Source organism: Phaseolus vulgaris, chromosome 2 (assembly GCF_051622355.1).
Source record: "Phaseolus vulgaris cultivar YP4 chromosome 2, ASM5162235v1, whole genome shotgun sequence".
NCBI lineage: Eukaryota > Viridiplantae > Streptophyta > Magnoliopsida > Fabales > Fabaceae > Phaseolus > Phaseolus vulgaris.
Genome location: NC_143499.1, coordinates 4704523 through 4726371, shown reverse-complemented (window position 1 = coordinate 4726371; position 21849 = coordinate 4704523). Strand labels below are relative to the sequence as shown.

At 32.7% G+C, this 21849-nt stretch overlaps 3 protein-coding genes across 3 annotated transcripts; all 3 read left to right on the top strand.

The window, feature by feature from the left end:
• The first annotated feature begins 1660 nt into the window (after window positions 1-1660).
• LOC137810408 (pectinesterase) lies at window positions 1661-3932 on the top strand. Its single transcript, XM_068611648.2, has 2 exons — window positions 1661-2999; window positions 3079-3932. The coding sequence occupies exons 1-2, from the start codon at window positions 2048-2050 to the stop codon at window positions 3774-3776; spliced, it is 1650 nt and encodes a 549-aa protein (XP_068467749.1). The 5' UTR covers window positions 1661-2047; the 3' UTR covers window positions 3777-3932.
• Window positions 3933-4795: 863 nt separating this feature from the next.
• Window positions 4796-7589, top strand: LOC137809597 (COBRA-like protein 10). The gene is made up of 2 exons (XM_068610710.2): window positions 4796-5415; window positions 6190-7589. The coding sequence occupies exons 1-2, from the start codon at window positions 4845-4847 to the stop codon at window positions 7587-7589; spliced, it is 1971 nt and encodes a 656-aa protein (XP_068466811.1). The 5' UTR covers window positions 4796-4844.
• A 3099-nt stretch (window positions 7590-10688) lies between these two features.
• On the top strand, window positions 10689-20272 carry LOC137810407 (homeobox-leucine zipper protein PROTODERMAL FACTOR 2). The gene is made up of 13 exons (XM_068611647.2): window positions 10689-10910; window positions 11214-11374; window positions 16299-16575; window positions 16684-16801; window positions 17102-17290; window positions 17391-17825; window positions 18011-18112; window positions 18235-18435; window positions 18534-18708; window positions 18830-19101; window positions 19269-19364; window positions 19463-19846; window positions 19942-20272. The coding sequence occupies exons 3-12, from the start codon at window positions 16346-16348 to the stop codon at window positions 19826-19828; spliced, it is 2184 nt and encodes a 727-aa protein (XP_068467748.2). The 5' UTR covers window positions 10689-10910; window positions 11214-11374; window positions 16299-16345; the 3' UTR covers window positions 19829-19846; window positions 19942-20272.
• The last annotated feature ends 1577 nt before the right edge of the window (window positions 20273-21849 follow it).

Here is a 21849-nt window from a genome sequence, read left to right as displayed (position 1 = left end):
TTATTTTCTACTTCTATTTTTAAAAAGTTGAAAACAATATAGTACTTTTATACTTCACATGTGAAAACAGAACAAGAAAAAGAAAATATTATTGAGAAGTGTCTTAAATGTTAGATGATGTGAGAAATTGAGAAATGTGGAGTTTTGTCTTTGGTAGTAAGTGCTATTCATTAGTATTCAGTTATACATTCATTCATTAGCTTATTTCTTACTAAGTTTGGAACTACTGGTACTGTCAAATGAAAGTTGTAGTAATTGGTCCCTTTATTAGAACATGGTTGGTTGGGTTAGTTTTTAAATTTAATATCTACACTTTATGACAAATTTTAATTAGAATAGGTTGGTGTAAGATGATAAAGTCTTCAACTTAACATTTGGATATCACATAACACTTTAAATTCGAAATAAAAAAATATATCGAACACAATCTTACGTTATAAAATATAAAAAAAATAAAAACTATGTTTGTAGAATATAACTTTTACATTCATAAAAAAAAAGTAGTTGATTGAGAAAGCTGAACTTTAGACATGTATAAGTGGGTAAAGACAATTAACTCCACTGTCACATGTCAGTATTAAAATCATTTGCTTTTTGTCTCCGAGTAATTATTAAAGTAAGCTTTCTTGCTGCAATTATTACTATTTATTCATAAATTTTATTATTTTTTAAAAGAATAACATGATTGGATTAGAAAAAAAAATTGTGTGAGTAGTTGAAAAAGTAAATTTAGAGTAACTTGAAAGGAGATGTAAGAAAAAGTTAAGTTGTTTGAATTAAAACATTTATGGTGGATCTGTGAATTTTTTTATTAAATATTATAAGTGATGTGATAAATATAAGAAATTCCAATATTCTATTTAAAATAATATTTTTAAATTATGTATCAAATCATGTTTTCAAGACTACTATATAAAATAATGTTTTTAAAACAAATAAACAAAAATATCTTTACGATTTGATTTAACATAGTACGATGATTGAAAAACGAGAAGAATCAGAAAGGACGTAATGTACGATGGATACAATACAATACATTGAGGTGGGATTATGTGAAGGACATTTCTTTAACTTTGTTTTTACACGATGTTGTTTAATATTTTTTAAAAGCTTAATAATAATTAATGCAATTTTTCTCATAAGCAAAAATTTAGTTATTTTTTTCAACAATGTTAATGCATATATATTTTATTTAACATATTTTTGTTTATAAGAGAATTCATCATTGAGATGAAAGTTGGAAAAAGTCCAAAACAAAAGCTGAATGAAGTGTGTTATAAGATTTCAAAAAAAAAATTAATAAATAATAATTAAATTTAAAAATAAAATAATTAATAAATATATTAATTAAATTAGATATTAATTTAGAGATTAAAAAATTATCTAAAATGAATTTTATTATTAATAAAAATGTATAAAATGATTTTTAAATTTATATCTAAATTAGTTATATAAATTTTATCTAAATATAGACTAATTTATAATATAAAATACTAAGTAGTTAAATTTTTCTAATTAATGGTTGAATACTAATTTAAAAATTATTTTATAAAAAATTTTAATAATTAAAATTATTTTAAAAAATAATAATTTTTAAGCAAATCTTCTTCTCTCACTATTCGATCAAAATTCAAACTCAAATCAAATGGTACTTATAAAAGAGACTCTAGTTTTACAGGCCTTAGTTGTACAGGGTCTATATCCATATCTGTCCGGAACAAAAACTAAAGAAAAAGAGAAAGAGATTGTGACATTTGCAAACTGTTGCAGCCTCCAACTGATATTTGCTGCATTACTATTAGGTCTTCAATCCGACACAAGTATTAGTTAAGTGAAGTAAAAAAAACATGAAATTATTTGTACGAGGCACGTGAATGTCCTCTGCAGTGAAAAAGAAAAACCTCAGTGCAAAACTAAAAGCAAAACAGATATTTCATAAAGCAAAAGTCACATGTTATCAGCACTCTAAAAGAGTGACTCAATTCATCCGTCTATATAAGAACACTGAACCAAACACAGATAAGCAAGAACATCCACACCGAGAAGCATGGCAACACACCAATCTCTGTTAGAAAACCCTAGAAAACCCGTTTCCAAAACCATATGCTTAATCCTCTCTGTAGCTGTTGTGCTAACTTCATCAGCTCTCATCGCTTCTTATCTCACAAAACCCACCATCTTATTCAGCCACACCATCTCTCACCATGTTTGCGATCACGCAATTGATACTCCAGCATGCTTAGCACATGTCTTAGAACTGGTACAAGATCCGATCTCGCAAAACCACAAATTCGGCTTGCTCCAGTCTTTTTTAGCGAGATCCGCTTCACACATTGAGAAAGCGATGGAGGCAGCGAACGCCACAAGGGTGAGGATGAACAATCCAAGAGAAGAAGCTGCCTTGCGGGATTGCGTGGAGCTCATGGAGTTATCCATGGAAAGAGTTCGGGACTCAAAGGCGAGCCTAGCCAAAGACACCGCTGATTCTGTTGAAGATGCACACACTTGGCTCAGCAGCGTGCTCACCAATCATGTAACATGCTTGGATGGATTGGAGGAGCGAGGTGGAAGGGTTATGGAGGAAGAGGTTCAGGAATTGATCTCGCGCGCAAGAACCTCTTTAGCCATGCTTGTTGCTGTTCTGCCTCCAAATCCGAAGGTGGAAGAGGTGTCGGAAAATGGGAAGTTTCCATCATGGGTGAGAAGCAGGGATCGGAAGCTGTTGGAGTCTTGGGCGGGAGAGATTACGGCGAACGTTGTGGTGGCTAAGGACGGGAGTGGTGACTTCAAGACGGTTGCTGAAGCGGTGGCATCAGCGCCGGAGAAAAGCAAGAAGAGGTATGTTATTCATGTGAAGAGCGGAACATATAAAGAGAACGTTGAAATCGGAAAGAGAAAGAAGAACGTGATGCTGGTGGGTGACGGCATGAATACCACTATAATCACCGGAAGCTTGAACTTCATCGACGGAACGGGCACCTTCAGAACTGCTACTGTTGGTACGGACCTTCCTTTTTTTTTTTAAATAATACATTTTGGGCCTGTTCAAAATTAACTGTTAATAATTGGTGTAAGCAGCGGCGGTTGGGGATGGGTTTATAGCCCAAGACATTTGGTTTCAGAATACAGCAGGCCCAGAAAAGCACCAGGCAGTGGCTCTTCGCGTGGGCTCTGACGAATCGGTGATAAATCGTTGCCGCGTGGACGCATATCAAGACACTCTCTACGCCCATTCCAACAGACAGTTCTACCGCGACTCCTTCATTGCGGGCACCATTGACTTCATCTTCGGAAACGCTGCTGCTGTGTTCCAGAACTGTAAGCTAGAGGCCCGGAAGCCCATGAGTAGTCAGAAAAACATGGTGACGGCCCAAGGACGAACAGACCCAAACCAGAACACAGGAACTTCAATTCAACAGTGTGAGCTCTCCCCCTGCGCGGATCTCAGGCCCGTTATAGACTCTTTCAAAACTTATTTGGGCCGCCCGTGGAAGAACTTCTCAAGAACTGTTGTGATGCAATCGTTTTTGGACAAGCACATTGACCCTGAGGGATGGGCCGAATGGGATGCGGAACATAAAAGCTATTTGGAGACCCTATATTATGGAGAGTACATGAACAAAGGACCAGGAGCTGGTACCAGTGAAAGAGTGAATTGGAGTGGTTACCACATCATCAAAACTGAGGCTGAGGCCAACCACTTCACTGTAAAAAACCTGATCCAAGGTGATGTTTGGTTGAAGAACAGTGGTGTCAACTTCATTGAAGGTCTATAAATATTTGCCTATCTCCTTCTATCTAATGCAGATATCAAATAAAACAGAGGATATTTGCTGCATGGCCAAGGTTTTGGAATTTCTGTTTACGCATTTTCAACCACCATGTAACACAAAATAATACTTTCATACCTAAAAAACTATTTTGGCACTCATGTTTTTTCTTACATTTATTTAACAACTATATATATTACGAAGTGAACTTTAAGCCTAACTCAATCCTATAAAACCGTGGGGTGAGGTTTGCACTTACTTATATACAATGAAATGTCTTAATCTCTAGTCGATGTGAGATCTCCAACACACCCTCTCGCTCCGATAGTGACAGCTCGTACGTGGAATAACATATTTTGGGTAATCTGATAATGATCCGATAGCGGATGGCCTGAGAAGCCCAACAAACAGTCGTTAGGATAGACTCGAAATGATACTGATACCATATAACAAAGTGAACTTTAAGTCTAACTCAACCCCATAAAACCGGGTCATGGGATGAGGTTTGCATCCACTTTTATACAATGAAATGTCTTAATCTCTAGTCGACGTGAGATTTCCAACAATATATAATAATAATAAATTAATTAAATTATTTAACTAAAATATAAATTAAATTATTAAATAAAAATTGTAATAAAAGTAATTTTTAAAAGTGTGAAACTATCATGTTTCTAAACAAAATTTTAAGATAAAGTAGTAACATATATTCATTGTAAAATGGAAGTATGAAAGAATGATAAATTTGAAACTATGATCTTCCAATAAACAATATTTTTTATACCATAGTGTGAGTGCAAAAATAGAGATTTGAAAATGTGCCTTAGTCGTTGTCTCCGCCAAATCCATCGCACACATAAGGCTGTGACTTATTCTTCACCCATATTTCGATTTTCCATGCACTTCACTTCCTTCCTATCCATAACATAACTCTACTCCCACACCACATCTCACTCTCTATATCTTTCTTCCATTCTTCAACCTTCCAACTATTCAGTTTTTTTCTCTCCACCAACTACCATGCATCCTTTTTCTCACCTTTCACCATCCTAAGCTCATTGCAAACAAGAGGGCATGGCAACTACACTATTGCCATATCTATCACCTTCACCATCACTGGTAGCAGTGATAGCAGTTTTCTTTCTTTCATGTGCAATACTAGTTCATGAGTGTGAGGGCCAACAAGCCAAGGCTTTGCCTCCAGCAGGGGAAACTTGTAGCGGGATTTTCATTTCCTATGACTTTCTCACTCGAAAAAAAGAATACCCTCACGTCAAGAATGTAACGGCGCAATCTTGGGCCTTCAATTCCACCGCAACAGTTCTCAACACAGGCAAGGAAGTGGTGAAAGCGTGGAAGTTGTTCATAGAGTTTCAACATGACGAGATTCTAGTCTCCGTCGGTGGAGGTAACATAGAAGAAGCAACAGAGTTCCCTGCTTCTGTTGGAAATGGCACTACCTTTGTTGGAGGCTCTGTGCCAGACTTGGATACCGCAATCAACACAGCTCAAGATTTAAGCCAAATCCAAGCCATCATCCAGCTTATTGGAACCCAGTTTGGAGTAAAGCCTCCTACGATTCCTATGCCAAAAACCATCAAGTTGGTAAATGATGGTTACAAGTGCCCCAAACCAACTACCCGTAGTGAGTACTACTCTTCATCTACATAATTACCTTTTCCATGTTTTATGTTCTAGCGGAGACGGATATCTCTCAACCAGAACATGAAGTTGAGGTCTCTTAAACTCCGAGATGGCTCCACTAGCAAAATATACTCCGACACTCAAGTTATTAAAAACATAAAATATAAAATATAATGAATATAATGTAAAATATGAGTTGAAAATACTCTCTCCAGTTGTTGTTACCTTGTCTCAATTCTAGTAATATCTTGTATGTTCTTTTACCATGTCATCTTCTTTCTCTTACATAGGATAATGTTCTCCCCTTCTTCTTATATCTGGTTTTATCTTGAGTCATATTTCCAAATTAACTACAATACTACATATACAATTAATCTCCACATTTAATGTCCTCTCCCCTCTTTATGAGAAATAAATAAGATCTTTTTTCTTAGTTTCAGAGATCTCCATTAAGACCTTTTCACCATTTGATTGGGTTGAGTCCATAACCTCGTACCTCTAGCCTCAAACGTAAGCCAACAAAACTAATAAATTCATAATTATTTACATAGATTCACATTAAAACCGTTTCAATGATCGGACTCAGTTTATCACCTTACACTTTATATTTCACAAACATCACATATCATTGTATGTTATGTGCTCATGATTCTCCAATTTTAATGATTTATGATAAGCTTTTATCAAGTTTGTTCTGAAACAAGTTTCCAACAATAATAGCAGACGACATTTCTTGTTTGAGATGTGATCTAACTGGTTAAATCATATTCCACAGAGAGTTCCATGTACGCGTGCTGCAAAAAGGACCCTAAATTCAAGGTTACACTTAAGAAGACAAAATTCTTGGCAAGGCAGAAAGGGGATCTTCTGATATCCTATGACGTGACTCAAGTGTTTGAGAATAATTACATGGTTCAGGTGAAGATGGAGAATGAACACTACTTGGGACGGTTGGATCATTGGAACTTGACGTGGGAGTGGACAAGAGGGGAGTTTATATACTCTCTGAAAGGTGCTTTCACACGTGAGATAGACTCTGGAAGTTGCATCAGTGGTGAAGCAGGAAAGTACTACAAAGACATGGATTTCTCTATGATTAACTGTCAGATAAACCCCATTCTCAGTGACTTGCCTCCAGAGAAATACAACGACACTGAACTTGGAAAGATACCTAACTGTTGCAAAAACGGAACTCTTTTACCTGTGATCATGGACCCCAGCAAATCCAAATCCGTTTTCACCATGCAAGTCTTCAAAATTCCACCTGATCTAAACAAAACTTCAATTTTCCCTCCAGAGAAATGGAAAATAACGGGCATTCTGAACCCCAACTACAAATGTGGATTACCCAGAAGAGTGGAGCCTGCAAGATTTCCAGATTCAAGAGGACTTGAAGCAACGGTTATAGCCATTTCAAGTTGGCAAATAGTCTGCAACATCACCAAGCCAGCCAAAGGGCGAAGTCGCTGCTGTGTTTCTTTCTCAGCTTATTACAATGAGTCTGTGATCCCATGCAACACATGTGCCTGCGGCTGTGAGAATGAAAACACCAGAAAATGCAACCCCAATTCACCAGCAATGCTTCTCCCCCCAGAAGCTCTTCTTGTACCCTTCAAGAACAGATCACAAAAGGCCGTTGCTTGGGCCAAACTGAAGCATTTCACAATCCCCAAAAAACTACCATGTGCTGATCACTGTGGAGTGAGCATAAACTGGCATGTGGTTTCCGATTTCAAAGGTGGGTGGAGTGCTCGACTCACTCTCTTCAACTGGTTGAGCACCAACTTTGAGGATTGGTTCACTGCACTGCAATTCAAGAAGACTCCTCGCGGCTACGATAAAGCATATTCTTTCAATGGAACAACCATTCCAACCCTCAACCATACTGTTTTCTTGCAAGGAATTCTAGGATCAAACTACCTCATAGCTTTAGACAATTCAACCAAACCGAATGTGCCCGGAAAACAGCAATCTGTTATCTCCTTCACCAAGAAGTATTCACCGAATATCCGAATTGCAAAAGGAGATGGGTTCCCTTCAAAGGTCATTTTCAACGGTGAAGAGTGTTCTCTTCCTACTCGATTCCCTGTCAGAAGTGGAAACCAAACTAGTGTAGATTTAGCATACCAACTATTGCTTTTGGCTTTAGCTTTTACATTCACTCAACTGCTGTAATAAGATGCTAGCTAATGCTAAGAACAGTTCCATTACACAGGTTTTAAGCTCTCTATCTCTCTTACAAAACACAGTATAAAATGGTCCCTAATACTCAACTGAAACCATCAAAACCATCACTCTTATAATATTTATTAGCTATTAGTCACAAAATTTAATGACAACACAAACAAAAGTTTTTCAAAAAATGTTTCTAATCGCTTACTATATGGATAGTGAACTATATACACACATATTTCTTTTATCAGCAATTAATAAACTAAATAAATTGTAATATTTGAGGATGCTTGAAAAACAATGCTGAAGAACACATGTACGTAAACAAAGCTCTGTAACAGAGAATTTTGTCATTTGGCTTCCATAACCATCGTTTTCCATCCAGTTTCTTGAGATTAGCAGTGCTTAAACTTGACGGTGATGATTGTTGGTGGAAGAGTTCTTGCATAGATGAAGAAAGTTCTGCACTTGTTTTTCATCTGCATCACTCATCTTCCCAACATTTTCTTTGGTTCACCAGAGTCCTGACACTACAAGAAAATCATGAAATAGAAACTAATTTGTAGAAACCAAAATAAGTAGTTGTAATAATAATTAAATTAGAGACCATTTTAGAAATTAAATAAAAAAATTGTTTTTTATATTAGTTTTTATTATTGTTAAATAGTTTTTAAATTGGTATCTAATTAGCGACCGATGTTTTAACTACCAATATTTAATTTCTAAATTTGGTATCTAAAAGTTTGGTTGTTAATTAGATACTAATTTAGAAAGTATTTAACAATAATAAAAACTAATTTAAAAACCAAAATTTTATTTAATTTTTAAAATAATCTCTAATTTAGTTACTATTGCAACTAATTATTTTGGTTTCTAAAAATTGATTTTTATTTCATGATTTTCTTGTAGTGATCACCGGAGTTGGGCATGCCGTCGGTAGCAACACACATGAGAAGTGGTACCCAGGTAGAATGATTGGTGTTCATGCACTAAACGTATACACATAACAGCATATCCAAAATGCTCCATGATAGAAACAAAAGAGAAGAAGTGCATAGAGCTTGTAATGTTTGATAAACAACTAATTCACAAATGGTATAATTTAATTTTTTTTTAAATGGTATAATTTAATAAGAAAATTACACAAATACATAAAAAATTTAAAAATATTTTTTCTACAACTCCTAATATTACTATTTTAATCATTTTTTCACACAATTTAATTATAGATTTACTTTTTAGGATATTATTTTTTATTAAAATTATCACCTGCATACAACTCCTGGATTGTTGGTTGTTGTCAAAAAGTATAATTTTTGAATTAACTTACCTGTTGGGAATTTTAAATTCAAAACCTATCAACCTCTTAACACACCCCAACTTCCCAATACAGAAACAATGATATTGATAAAAGTATTTATATAGTGAAATTGGTTTATGCGTAAATTAAAAGTATTTTTTTAAATTAATATATATATATATATATATATTAATTTTATAAATTAACTTGGTAGTTTCTGATAAAACATTTTTTTATAAGTATTTATAAAGAAATGTATTTAAACTTTAACACAAATGATATCTTACAAAGTCCAAATTCGAACTGATTAAATTATACAGAATAAAATTGATAGAGAAATTTAGGTATCATCTCCATTATTTCTTTTGTGTGTAGTGAATTAATGCACATATATTCTAGGTGAATGATATGAGAACCCCAGATTAAATAATTCTATAAGGTGAATATGTACTTTATTATATTGGCTTAGTTGGTGCAAAGAGTATGCACTTCTTTCTGTTTCTTAACCAATCAAATTAAATGTTGTTACTTAACAAGGAAATGTTCATTCTCCATTTTTTGCATTGGAATTTGTTTCACTTTATTAGTAAAGATATTAAGTTTTAAATTTATGTTTTATCATAATTTTTTATTTTTTTTATTAGAGTGTTTCTTTTCTCTGCACTTCAACAATTTATTCCTAAACTTCATCAATTTCGAAATTTATTTTTTTATAACATAAAAGTCAATTGTTGAATGAAAATTTAAAAGTGAAAAAAAAAATCAAAATAATCTTCTGAGCTATTTTATCTTCCGGAATTTATAACAATTATTTGGACTTTTGGAATTTGAATTTTGGAATTGATGGGTTGCATGAAGAAACACTCTTTTTAGGCAAATGCTCCCTGCACCCAACACTTTTGAACCTGCACCCAACATAATTTCAAAAATTCCGAAAATACACTTTATTCTGGAAATAAAAATTCGAAATTGAAAATAATGCATTTCGGAAAAATAAATCCAGAAGAGATTTTTGTGTTTTGGATATAAAAATTCGGAAAAAAAAATCAAAATCCCATTCCGGATAAAAAAATCTAGAACTGAAAATAATGCATTCTGAAAAAATTTATCCGGAAGAGATTATTGTGTTCTGAAAAAGGGGGTCCGAAATGTAATTTTATATGTATCCCATTTTTTTAAGGGCAATTGCCCTCTTTTTATTATTAAGCGAGCTTGTGTGTTGGCCTGCCCTGTCCATCTTTAATCTGCGTGGATTGCAAGTTATGTGAGATAGACTTAAGCAGATCAACATACCAAAATAACAAGTTTGTCTCATGTTTTTCATTTTGAGTTGAGGATCGGTCCGAATTGTCACCTCTATTTTTAAGTATTGAGATGTTATATTAAGAGTATTTTTTAAAATTTTGATATAATAATTAAATTAACTTGTAAAAAAATTGAAAAAAAAAATTATAAGAATATAAATCTGACAAGACATTTACATTAAAAAACACTTAAAAAATCTTAAAATAAAAAAAATCTTAAAAATAACCTACATTAAGATTCATTTAAAATAAAACAAAATCTTATAAGAAATTCTTACATTTGCATAGGATGCATCATCATTTATATATAGTTTTTTCGAAAGTCAAATTTGCAAGGGCAAAGGTGAAGGGTTTGTAGTGGGCTAGGGTTATATGATACTATAACTTTGTCTGTATTCCTTCTGTATGGATTGTGGTTATCTAACTATCTATCTACTTCATAAATGCTTTTACATCCTCTGCTCTGCAATAACTCCATGCTACCAAACCTCTCCACTTGTTCTTTTCACTTCACAACTCCTAACCTTCTATTTATTCACTTCATCTCCTCTTTCTCTTCCTGCTTTCTTCTTCCCTCTCTATCCCTTTGGCCCACACAACCATTCCTCTTCAACGCCATTACCACTCCTTCACTTCCTATATTCCCACTCACACTTTTGTTTCTCTCATACCCACATCCACAGCACTTTCATTACTCATCAACACATAACAACAACTAAGGTTCACTTCCCTCTTCCCTGTATTTTTTTTATAAAAGTTTTCATGTTAGACATTACTATTTAACACTGTAATGTTATATCTGAGAGACTCTGTAATGTTATATCTGAGAGAGGTTATTGTAGTCTTATACTATTCATCGTATCATATTTTCATACTCTACCTTTACCATTGTGTTTTCTGATTCATTTGCATTTCTTTTTGGGATAAGAGTGTTAAGATTCATCATCCTATTGCAACCTTAACTTCAGAATCACAAAACCATCTCCTTCTGTGTTAAACGTGCATGTTAATCTCAAATGACAGACAAAAAGTGATGCAGAGACAGCTACATGTGTTAAACGACGAGGAATGCTTTTATCAGTTTCGGGTTTACTAAGGAGTGGTCGGAAAAAATCCATAAATCCCCATTCAGAGAAGGGATCGGTTCATTTTCATTGCAATCATCTTCAAGGTTAATCCAACAGGTGATCACTTAATTTCTCCTGATTAAACACACACAGAACAAATGCCAAAACTTAAACATTCTCTTATTCTTTGTGGTGTAGAAAATTACTTCCATCTTAGATTGTTTTTGCATGTTTTTACTTTAACTGCAATTTGAATAAATGGAAAAAACTTAAACATTTTCTGAAATTTTGCATAACTCGATTATTCGTTGCTGTTGTTATTGAATATTTTCAGCTTAAGTTTGTGTTATCTTTGTTCAATAGAACCCTTTTAATACTTTGTAAGAATTGTAAAAAGTAGTTAGTAATGTTAAAACTATGAATATGTTGTATTATTATTATTATTCTTTAAGGATTGGAATTCTATTACTCATTGTTTGTTTTAATATGAACTTAAGTAGAAGAGGATGAAGATAGAATAAAAAAAAATCAAATTTTAGTATTTATTTGAGAGAGAAATAATAGGAAAGAAAGTTTCTTCTGTGGGTCAGAAAGAAGAAGAAAAAACTCATCTCCTCCAAACTCAATTTTCCCACATTAATCTTTTAAAACGTTTGCTGACCTATGAAATTCGCACCGCAATTAAAACTTTGAACTAACACTTAATTTGGAATTTTAATGAAGTCATTTTAGAAATAAATCATAATCTTCATACAACTAAAATCAAAACTTTGTACGTTATTTATACATTGCATAATTACTACCTCTTTATGCTGCTCCTTCACCTTTTTATGTTAACAATATATATATATATATATATATATATATATATATATATATATTAACATACTCAACTAATAATTAAATTTTAATAAAAAATTTCATAAAATTATAAAAGAAGTAAGATGTTACAAAATTCATAATTTAATTTTTAAAATATTTAAATAGTGTAAATTTTTTATCAGCAAAAATAATTATATAACTAGAACATTTTGGATGTTGTAACTCATTTAGAAGAGAAGATATATGGATAAAGAAAGAGAAGAATTAACAATACATTTTTTATTGCTTAGGCCAAAACCAACATTTCTAAATTTATCTAATATTTCCTCAAATTTTGGATTTAACAAAACATTTCACTCTTAGAAGCTCACCATTTAGATTTATTATTATCAAAAAAGAATTTTATAAATAATGTGAGACTATAAGGGTGTCTTATAACATGTTAGGCTTTCCAACACTAGTTGTATTGTTTCCAAGACTATTGCGACCTTATTTGATTACAAAACATGGTTGTTGTCAATGTATTCAGTTTTGTCTAAGTATCTATCTAATCTTTGAATCACAAATTGAACCCTTTATCCCTTCCCATAGACAATTAACCTATTTTATTCCAGCTTCAATAAAGTGGTCATCACAACCACATTTTGCCACTTTTATGTATAGTTTTAAACAAAGGAAATCATACTTCCCACAAAATTCAACTTACCTATAAATAACATCCCAACTTAGTCACCAATCAACTCCCAAAACAATTACTCACTCTAGACCCTTTTATGAAATTGCTTTAACCCCTTCCCCTATGTTTGATACATAGCCCTTGATAGACTTTTGTACTAAGGATATTATGCATACTTTGGGGAATAGGTAATAGTAAAAATAAGTGAAAGTCACTTTTAGGAATTTATATTTATCTAGCTTATATGTGTCACAAATATCCACATACTCCTTCAAATCCTATTTTCTTTGTTATCAACTCGTCATAAGTTAAATTATTAAAAATAAATATTACTGATGAGTGAGATAATGTACTTACCCCAATCAAGCTATCACACATATTCCAAATTCAATCCACAATCTTATACGTAAAAAAATAAATGATTACAAATTCTTTACGTACGCCACAAATAACACTTATGTTTCAACATTAATTTCCCGACAACTTAGGTTTTCTCTCGTTGCCACTAAGTATTGTCACTAAGTATGACCTTTCAATTTTATTTTCCAAAACATGTAATACAATTCAAAGTTTCATTCTATGAGTATTTTGTAGTTTCTTATATGCAAATTTTACAAAACATGAATCTATCTCTTATCCTCCTTATTTATATTTGGAATGTTCCTCGTTACCTCTTGCATAATTTTTTTTATCACCAAAGAATAAAATTAAATTAAGAGGGACATTTCAGAAGTGTCTCAACCCTTATAAAAAAAACAATTGGTTCATAATTATTATTTTTCACATTAAAAAAACATTCTCTCACTAGTTAGTAGATTTCATTCTCATCTATTGTCAATCCATGTTCTTGACTCCTCTATTGTTGCTCCCTATCATTTTTTGCATTTGCATATGTTCTAGAATTTATTTAAGAATAATGATTCTTAATCCATCTATCTTCCCAAAAGTTTATATTTGTTCCTTCATCCAATTTCCAATCAGTGTATTCATTAACTCATTTCCCTGCTTCACCTCCCCACATAGCAAATCTCTTCACCACCATGACTCATATTTAGCATTGCTTCTATCTTTCATATTTCTCCATGTCCATATTTAGATAATTAGAAACTAAATAATTGGTAGTTAAAACCTTGATTGCTAATTAGATACCAATTTAGAAACTATTTAATAATAATAGAAACTAATTTAGAAACCAATTTCTTTTTAGTTTCTAAAATGGTATCTAATTTAGTTACTATTACAACTAATAATTTTAGTTTTTAAAAATTGGTTTCTATTTCATGATTTTCTTGTAATGATACACGAATAGCCAAATGATAAGCTATAAATTTACTTTCTTCTCACACATCTAAACCTCGTACTTTGGTAAACAACATAATTGTATCTTCATTCCAAATCTTTTTTTTTTCATTGTATCACTTCTACTTCTATGATAATAATTATTAATAATAATATTATATTACAAGAATTACCATTTGAATATGATATAGCCCAACCCTTACTTAATTACATGAGTAAAAATGAATTTCAATTCAACTTAAAATAAAAATTATAGTTCTACACTTTAATTTCACAATTCAAACACAAAGGACAAGTGTTTTTTTGAATAAATTATGCTAGAATTTTAGTTTAACGTGTCCAAAAGCTTCAGACTATCTCAGTTAAAAGCTGTTTAAAGTTAAACAATATTATCAAACTAAAAAAATATTTTAAATAAAAAATAAGTTTAGTATTGGTTTAAATGATAGTGTAAGGTGCTTAGGTCTTGAGATACAGAAAATTAAAACAAGAAGCACTTAGGCATTGTGATGGTCTGATATACTTAATTTTTTTTATCATAAAAGAATAATTAAAATGGAATATATTAAGAAACACTTTTATACTATTGTCCTGCCTTTGTACAATTGTACATATCCCCTCTTCAAAACAAATAGATATACAAGTAGAAAGCATTAAATAGAAAATTCAATACATTTCACATTTTAAAATGTAAAAGTGGTTCGTACATTTTCATTTTATCAACTATGAAGATTAATAAGAAGGTATTGTAAGAAAATTGAAAATTATTCCTTGTATTTTGATTCGATAAACATTAGATCTTATATTCAAATTATCCCATGTTACAATAATCGTAATGAGTTGTTGGAGTGGTTATTTATACGTCGTATATATTTTATTAAAACAATTTTTTTGTTGGTGTACAAGTTAACCAACATTAAATGAACATTTACTTAAATGGTTTCAGTCACCTAAAAAAATAAATGTAATAAATTTAATAGTTTTTAACATGTAAAATAGTAAATCTTAACAATCGTGTCCTTTATTACAAAAGAAAATACTTATTTATCCCTTTTATTATTATTATTATTATTATTATTTTTAGACCACATATCTTGACTACTTTTTATTTTGTTTCGTTTTGATTAATCAGAAATTATTTACAATTGCTTCATTTTTTGAGTTTTTCCATTTTTACTGAAGTTTGTTTTTTATCTTAATGGTTACTTCGTGTGGTAGTAAGCTAATATTTATCATAAATAATGCTTTTTCTATAAATTGATAGTGTAAATTTATTGTTTTGCTCATAATCATTATAATTTTCAAAAATAACAAGAAAATATCCCAAAAATATAAAAATATTAAAAAAGTTATTTTTGTGCTACAACTAAACAACACACAGAAGGAAAATGGGTAGAATCTTAATGAGCATTTAACATGTTCCCTTTTTGTATTAATTTCTCTAATACATGCTCGTCAACACGAGAATATTAAACATGTCTTATTAAAAAATTAACCATTTAAAAAACTTGTTTGTGTATTTTCTAAATTATATTTAAATAATTAATATATGGAGAAAGAATAATATCTGTCAAATTTTATTTTAATCTTCTATCTTCATGAGAGAGAGAGAGAGAAAGAGATAATCCCGAACAAAAAGTAATATAAAATGTATCAAAAAGAATAATTAGGGGCTGAAATAATTAAAGGTATTTTGGTAAAACAAATACAAAGAATAATTAGAAAAGAACCTTATAAGAATAGGAACAAAAAAGTTATTAAAACCATTTTTAATAATTATGGATTGGTGAACCATTACTTGCGAATTAAATAAAAATATTTATATTTTATATTCTTTTAGTTAAAAAAATTCTCACAACCTAATCTTAAACAGTGAACATCTTTAATTGTAACTCTTCTCAGAATTATGTTTTTTTGTGTGTTCATGTATGGACAACAACTGACAAATTGTTATTTGTATATTTTTTTTTATTTGAGATATTAAATGTCTCTATTTTTCAATACATTTTATATTATTATAATTTAAAATGTATAGCATTGGTCATTTATTATACCAAAAATATTAAATATTTACCTTACCTAGTTATGAACATTTAATGTATTAAGCTTTTAACGTATAGTATATTGAAGTTCTTTATAAAATATATTCTTAGGGGCACTTGCTGTATGCTACTTCTTCTCCCTCCCCACATCTTTGCTCCCCACGCTCGTGTTAAATGTTCTTGAATTCCTGTGTTGTGGCAGACTAGAGAAGAAGGTGGTGGTGGTTCCTTAACCTGGGATTTAAGTCAATGTTTCACACCAACATGTTTGATTCTCACCCTCACATGCTTGATATGTCACCCCACAAGACTACCTTCTCTGAGACTGACTTGGGAAGGCCCAGAGATGATGAATATGAGACCAAGTCTGGCACTGACACCATGGACGCTCCTTCCGGTGACGACCAAGACCCTAACCCAAGACCCAGAAAGAAGGGTTACCGTCGCCACACACAGCGCCAAATAGAAGAAATGGAAGCGTAAGGACCCTTCTATTTCCTCTTCACTATATATCACTCTTTATATCTCATGATAACATCATATATGTTTGCTTACTTGGTTTCTTTTTTCCACTTCACTTTCATCAGCTTCTTCAAACAGCGTCCCCACCCAGATGACAAGCAAAGAAAAGAGCTGAGCAGGGATTTGGGGTTAGAGCCTTTGCAAGTCAAGTTTTGGTTCCAAAACAAGCGCACCCAGATGAAGGTAAGTTAAGGCTTAGTTTTGGATTACTTCTTATCTTATCAGTGTCTTGCTCCGTTGACATGTTTGATATGTATGATGTTGATTTAAAGTCTCTGTTAGTTGTTGGTTGTCTTTAAAGGTTTGGTGGTAGTGCTATGTTCAGATGTTTTCGTTGATTGTGTTGTATGGTTTGGATAAGGTTATTGGGTCTTTCATAGTGCAGTTCTTATGTATACCATCAGTGCTTAACGGTAATTATTTGTTTAGTGTACTTAATTTGTTCAATTTGTAACACTCTTCTTAAATTATGCTGGCGTGTAGACTCAGCATGAACGACATGAAAATTCTATTCTGAAGGCCGAAAATGAAAAGCTTCGTGCTGAGAACAACAGGTACAAGGAGGCCCTAACCAATGCTACATGCCCCAACTGCGGAGGCCCAGCTGCCCTTGGCGAAATGTCTTTCGACGAGCAGCACTTGAGGATAGAGAATGCTCGGTTAAGAGAAGAGGTACGTCACGTACGCTGCATAATGTAAAAGATTATTAAATGTTCCTTTTCTTCTCGATTATATAACTAAGTTTCTTGTGCATGGAAAAAAAAATCTTCAGATTGATAGGATTTCAGGAATTGCGGCCAAGTATGTTGGAAAGCCGGTGACGTCTTCGTACTCCAACCTTTCATCTCTCAACAACAATCGCATGCCTGTCGGTAACTATGGAGCACAGTCAGACACGGTAGGAGAAATGTATGGTGGTAGTGACCCTTTTAGGTCACTCCCAGCTCCAGCTGATGCTGACAAGCCCATGATCGTGGAGCTTGCTGTTGCAGCTATGGAGGAACTCACAAGACTAGCTCAGGCTGGAGACTCTTTATGGGTCCCCGGCAACCACCACTCTGAGATTCTAAATGAAGAAGACTATTTGAGGACTTTCCCTAGTAGAAGTTTGGGTCCCAAACCTTTGGGCCTGAGATCTGAAGCTTCAAGGGAATCTGTGGTGATCATCATGAATCACATTAACCTTATTGATATCCTCATGGATGTGGTGAGTGATAATTAAACAAACCCCCTTACAAAACAGTGTTCTTTAATGGTATATTGATGTGTTTGGTATGGTATATTAATGTGGCTGGTGTTGTTGTAATGTAATGTTTGCGAATATTTGTATAAGGGTAATATTCTGACTCATTTTAGACCCTTGATAATGACATTGGTTGTTGGCGGTTTCAGAACCAATGGTCGACTATGTTTTGCGGTATTGTCTCGAGAGCATTGACCCTTGAAGTCCTTTCAACTGGTGTAGCAGGAAACTACAACGGAGCCTTGCAAGTGGTACTAATCTTACTACTTTTTTTATATCTTTATCTTCCTTCCACTTCTCAATTCTGGCACCTCTTAAGAGAATTGTTGAGACCTTCATTTGGTTAACAATGTGTTTCTCTTTAATGTTGTAGATGTCAGCCGAGTTCCAAGTCCCTTCACCGCTTGTTCCAACTCGTGAGAACTATTTCGTGAGGTACTGTAAGCAGCAACCAGATGGGATATGGGCGGTGGTGGATGTTTCCTTGGATAATCTGCGACCCAGCACGATCTCAAGAAGCCGGAGAAGGCCCTCTGGCTGTTTAATTCAAGAATTGCCAAATGGGTACTCAAAGGTGACACATTTTCATCAAAAATTGAAGTTTCTAGCTTTATATTTCCATGGTGTATAATATCAAGAAAACTCAGTTTCTGCCTTCTTCTAATGTATCAGGTTACATGGATCGAACATGTAGAAGTGGATGATAGAGCAGTGCATAGCATATATAAAACTTTAGTCAATTCCGGTCTCGCCTTTGGAGCTAAACGCTGGGTGGCTACATTAGACAGACAGTGCGAACGTCTTGCCAGTTCAATGGCCAACAACATACAACCAGGGAACCTCTGTGGTATGTTTATCGACTTAATTTTGTATTATAAGGTCTGTTTGTTAATATAAGAAGTACATGTAATAAAAAAGATGAGTAGATAGAGTGTGAACTTGTTTGCAATATCCTTAAATATATGCAGTGATAACGAGTGCTGAGGGAAGGAAAAGTATGCTGAAGCTGGCAGAGAGAATGGTGATTAGCTACTGCACTGGTGTAGGTGCTTCTACTGCACATGCTTGGACAACACTCTCCGCAACTGGATCTGATGACGTAAGGGTCATGACTAGAAAGAGCACTGACGAACCTGGCAGACCACCCGGTATAGTGCTAAGTGCTGCCACTTCTTTCTGGCTCCCAGTTCCTCCAAAGAAGGTTTTTGATTTCCTACGTGCTGAAAACTCAAGAAATGAGGTATGCATAATGTTTTTTTCAGTACTTACATCTTTTAAATCCATGTTCATAAAGTAACTTACATGTATGAATTACTCGCTTAATTGGTAACATATCTGGGATTTCCAACGTATATAATTATATATATTCATCTTGAAGCTGATACATTCAATTGAATACATTCACAGTGGGACATTCTTTCCAATGGGGGTCTAGTTCAAGAATTGGCACACATAGCAAATGGCCGTGAACCTGGCAACTGTGTGTCCCTACTTAGAGTCAATGTAAGTTGCTGCTATAACATTCCAGTCAGGAATCTTTTTGGCTTAAATCTCATGACACATAAGATATAATCTAACACTTTCTGATATATATGCTGTAGAGTGCAAATTCGAGCCAAAGTAATATGCTGATACTTCAAGAGAGTTGCACTGATTCTACTGGCTCATATGTAGTTTATGCTCCTGTGGATATTGTTGCTATGAATGTAGTGTTGGGTGGAGGGGATCCAGATTATGTTGCCCTGCTTCCATCAGGCTTTGCTATTCTTCCTGATGGGCCTGGAATAAACAGAGGTTCAATACATGATGTTGGATCTGGAGGTTCTCTACTCACAGTTGCCTTCCAGATCTTAGTTGATTCAGCCCCAACAGCAAAACTATCTCTGGGTTCAGTGGCTACTGTTAACAGTCTAATTAAGTGCACAGTTGAAAGGATCAAGGTTGCAGTGATACGTGACAACACCTAATTTCAGAACCTTCATACGGTAATCAAATTCACCATTTGGAAAAAGTTTTAGGGGTGATGTTCATTTTCTTAAAATCATTGAAGTAAGTATTTTCAAACCTTCTGTTTTTGCAGTGAGAACAAAGGTAGTAGAGATGAAAGTAACAAGCTCAGAGTGGTGCCTATTTCGTTTTCAAAACAGGGAAAGAAGTCAATGAACGCACCTCGGAGAATCACTTCAACGTTAGAACTTTGAAGAATCTTAGGTTCGGGTATTGACTTACACCGATGAAAACTAAAATAGTTCCATCCAACTTGTAATATTTTAACTTAGAATAACTGCAGATTTTCATGTTCGCTATTTATTTTAGGAGTGTTGTATTTGTAGGCCTAAGCAAACTTTTCTCAAGTGGGGTTATGTTGACTTTTTCTATTGTATTGTTAACAAAAGCAAATTTTCGTCTCTTCTTCGAGTGTTCTTTTAACGTTGTCCGGTATGTTTGTCATCGCAGTTTTTCTCATTGCGTAAACATTTTACTATAGAATTTATTATTAAAACTACTTAACTCAACACTTTAACTAACTATATTCAATGCTTCAAAGTTAACTCGATGAAGGTTTAAAATAAACATGCACTTAATTTTTTGTCTGACCCGATTAAAAAAATAATCACATCGTTGAGAATAATTCTGATATAGTTCATGACATATTAAAAATAAAAGGCGCATGATGAAAAAAATGGAATCACATCTTATTCATTGAGAATAATATAGTTCATAACCTATTAGAAGTAGAAGGTTTTCTTATGAAATTCTCACGTAAAAATATTGCAGTGATAAGGATCACATTCTTAAATCTTAAAAATATCTGTTGAAATTTCAGATAAACTAGATAATACTTATCATCTTATAAAACCGATTTTTATAAATTGATTTTATAAAATTGAATTAGAAAATAATCATTTGGTAGTGTGACTTAAAATGTTCCGTTAAGAAACCTACCTAAATTAAGGTAAAAGTTGTTTCCACGGTTGAGGTAAATAAATGTTGGTGGTAACTGAACTGAATTCTGTAACGCTGTAATCGACTACCATATATACTCATGTATTTAAGACGGATACCAGTTTTTTGGCAAGTATATGATTTCATTCAGTGAAACAGTACGTATTTCCTTCCCAACATTATGATTATATACCACTGCTCGTGAAAATTAATTGAAACAAACAAATATCACTTTATGAGTACTTCTTGTGCTCAGATATTTTTTCTTTTCCTTTATATATTTTATAGTAATATAAGACCCTACATCAATTAAATATAAAATTATTTTATAATATATAAATGATGGTAAATCTCGTATTAAAGTTTCACCATTAAATTAGACTTAAAATTATTCTATATTAATGTGTCTAATATTTAATTTACTAGGCGTTTAGAAATGTAGTTCAAATTTTTTTCATATATAAAAGTTGGAAGTATTTTTTTTATATTTGTATTTATTTATTGTTTGTTGATTATTTAATTTATTACATTCATCATCAATTTCTTAATATATATATATATATATATATATATTCAGAAAGAAATGGGCACTCGATATGACTACTCACAACATGAAATTTTAAATTTTAAGTTAATATTAATTCTTTAATCAAAACAGAAGTAAATGAAATTTTATTTGTAATTTGACCTTGTCTTATCGAAACTATAGGACTTAATTATTTCCAAGATACCTCAGTATCACATATGCATGTTTCCATGAGAAAAAAAAAATTAAGATAATGAGATTCTAATGTTACATTTAATTCTAGTTGTCATTGCATTAAAAAATGATTTGCATTAGTTTGAAAATTTGGATATTAAAATAGTTTTGAAATGCCTTGCAAAAAAAATAAAAAAATAAGAACCCTAATTCTGTTACTGTCCAATACTAAATGCGAAAAACAAGGGTTCCATTTTTCTATTCTCTTCTCTCAATCGGAGATTTTCCATATTTTATTTTCTCGTTCTCTTTTCTCCTTTTATGGTACATTTCAGACATCAT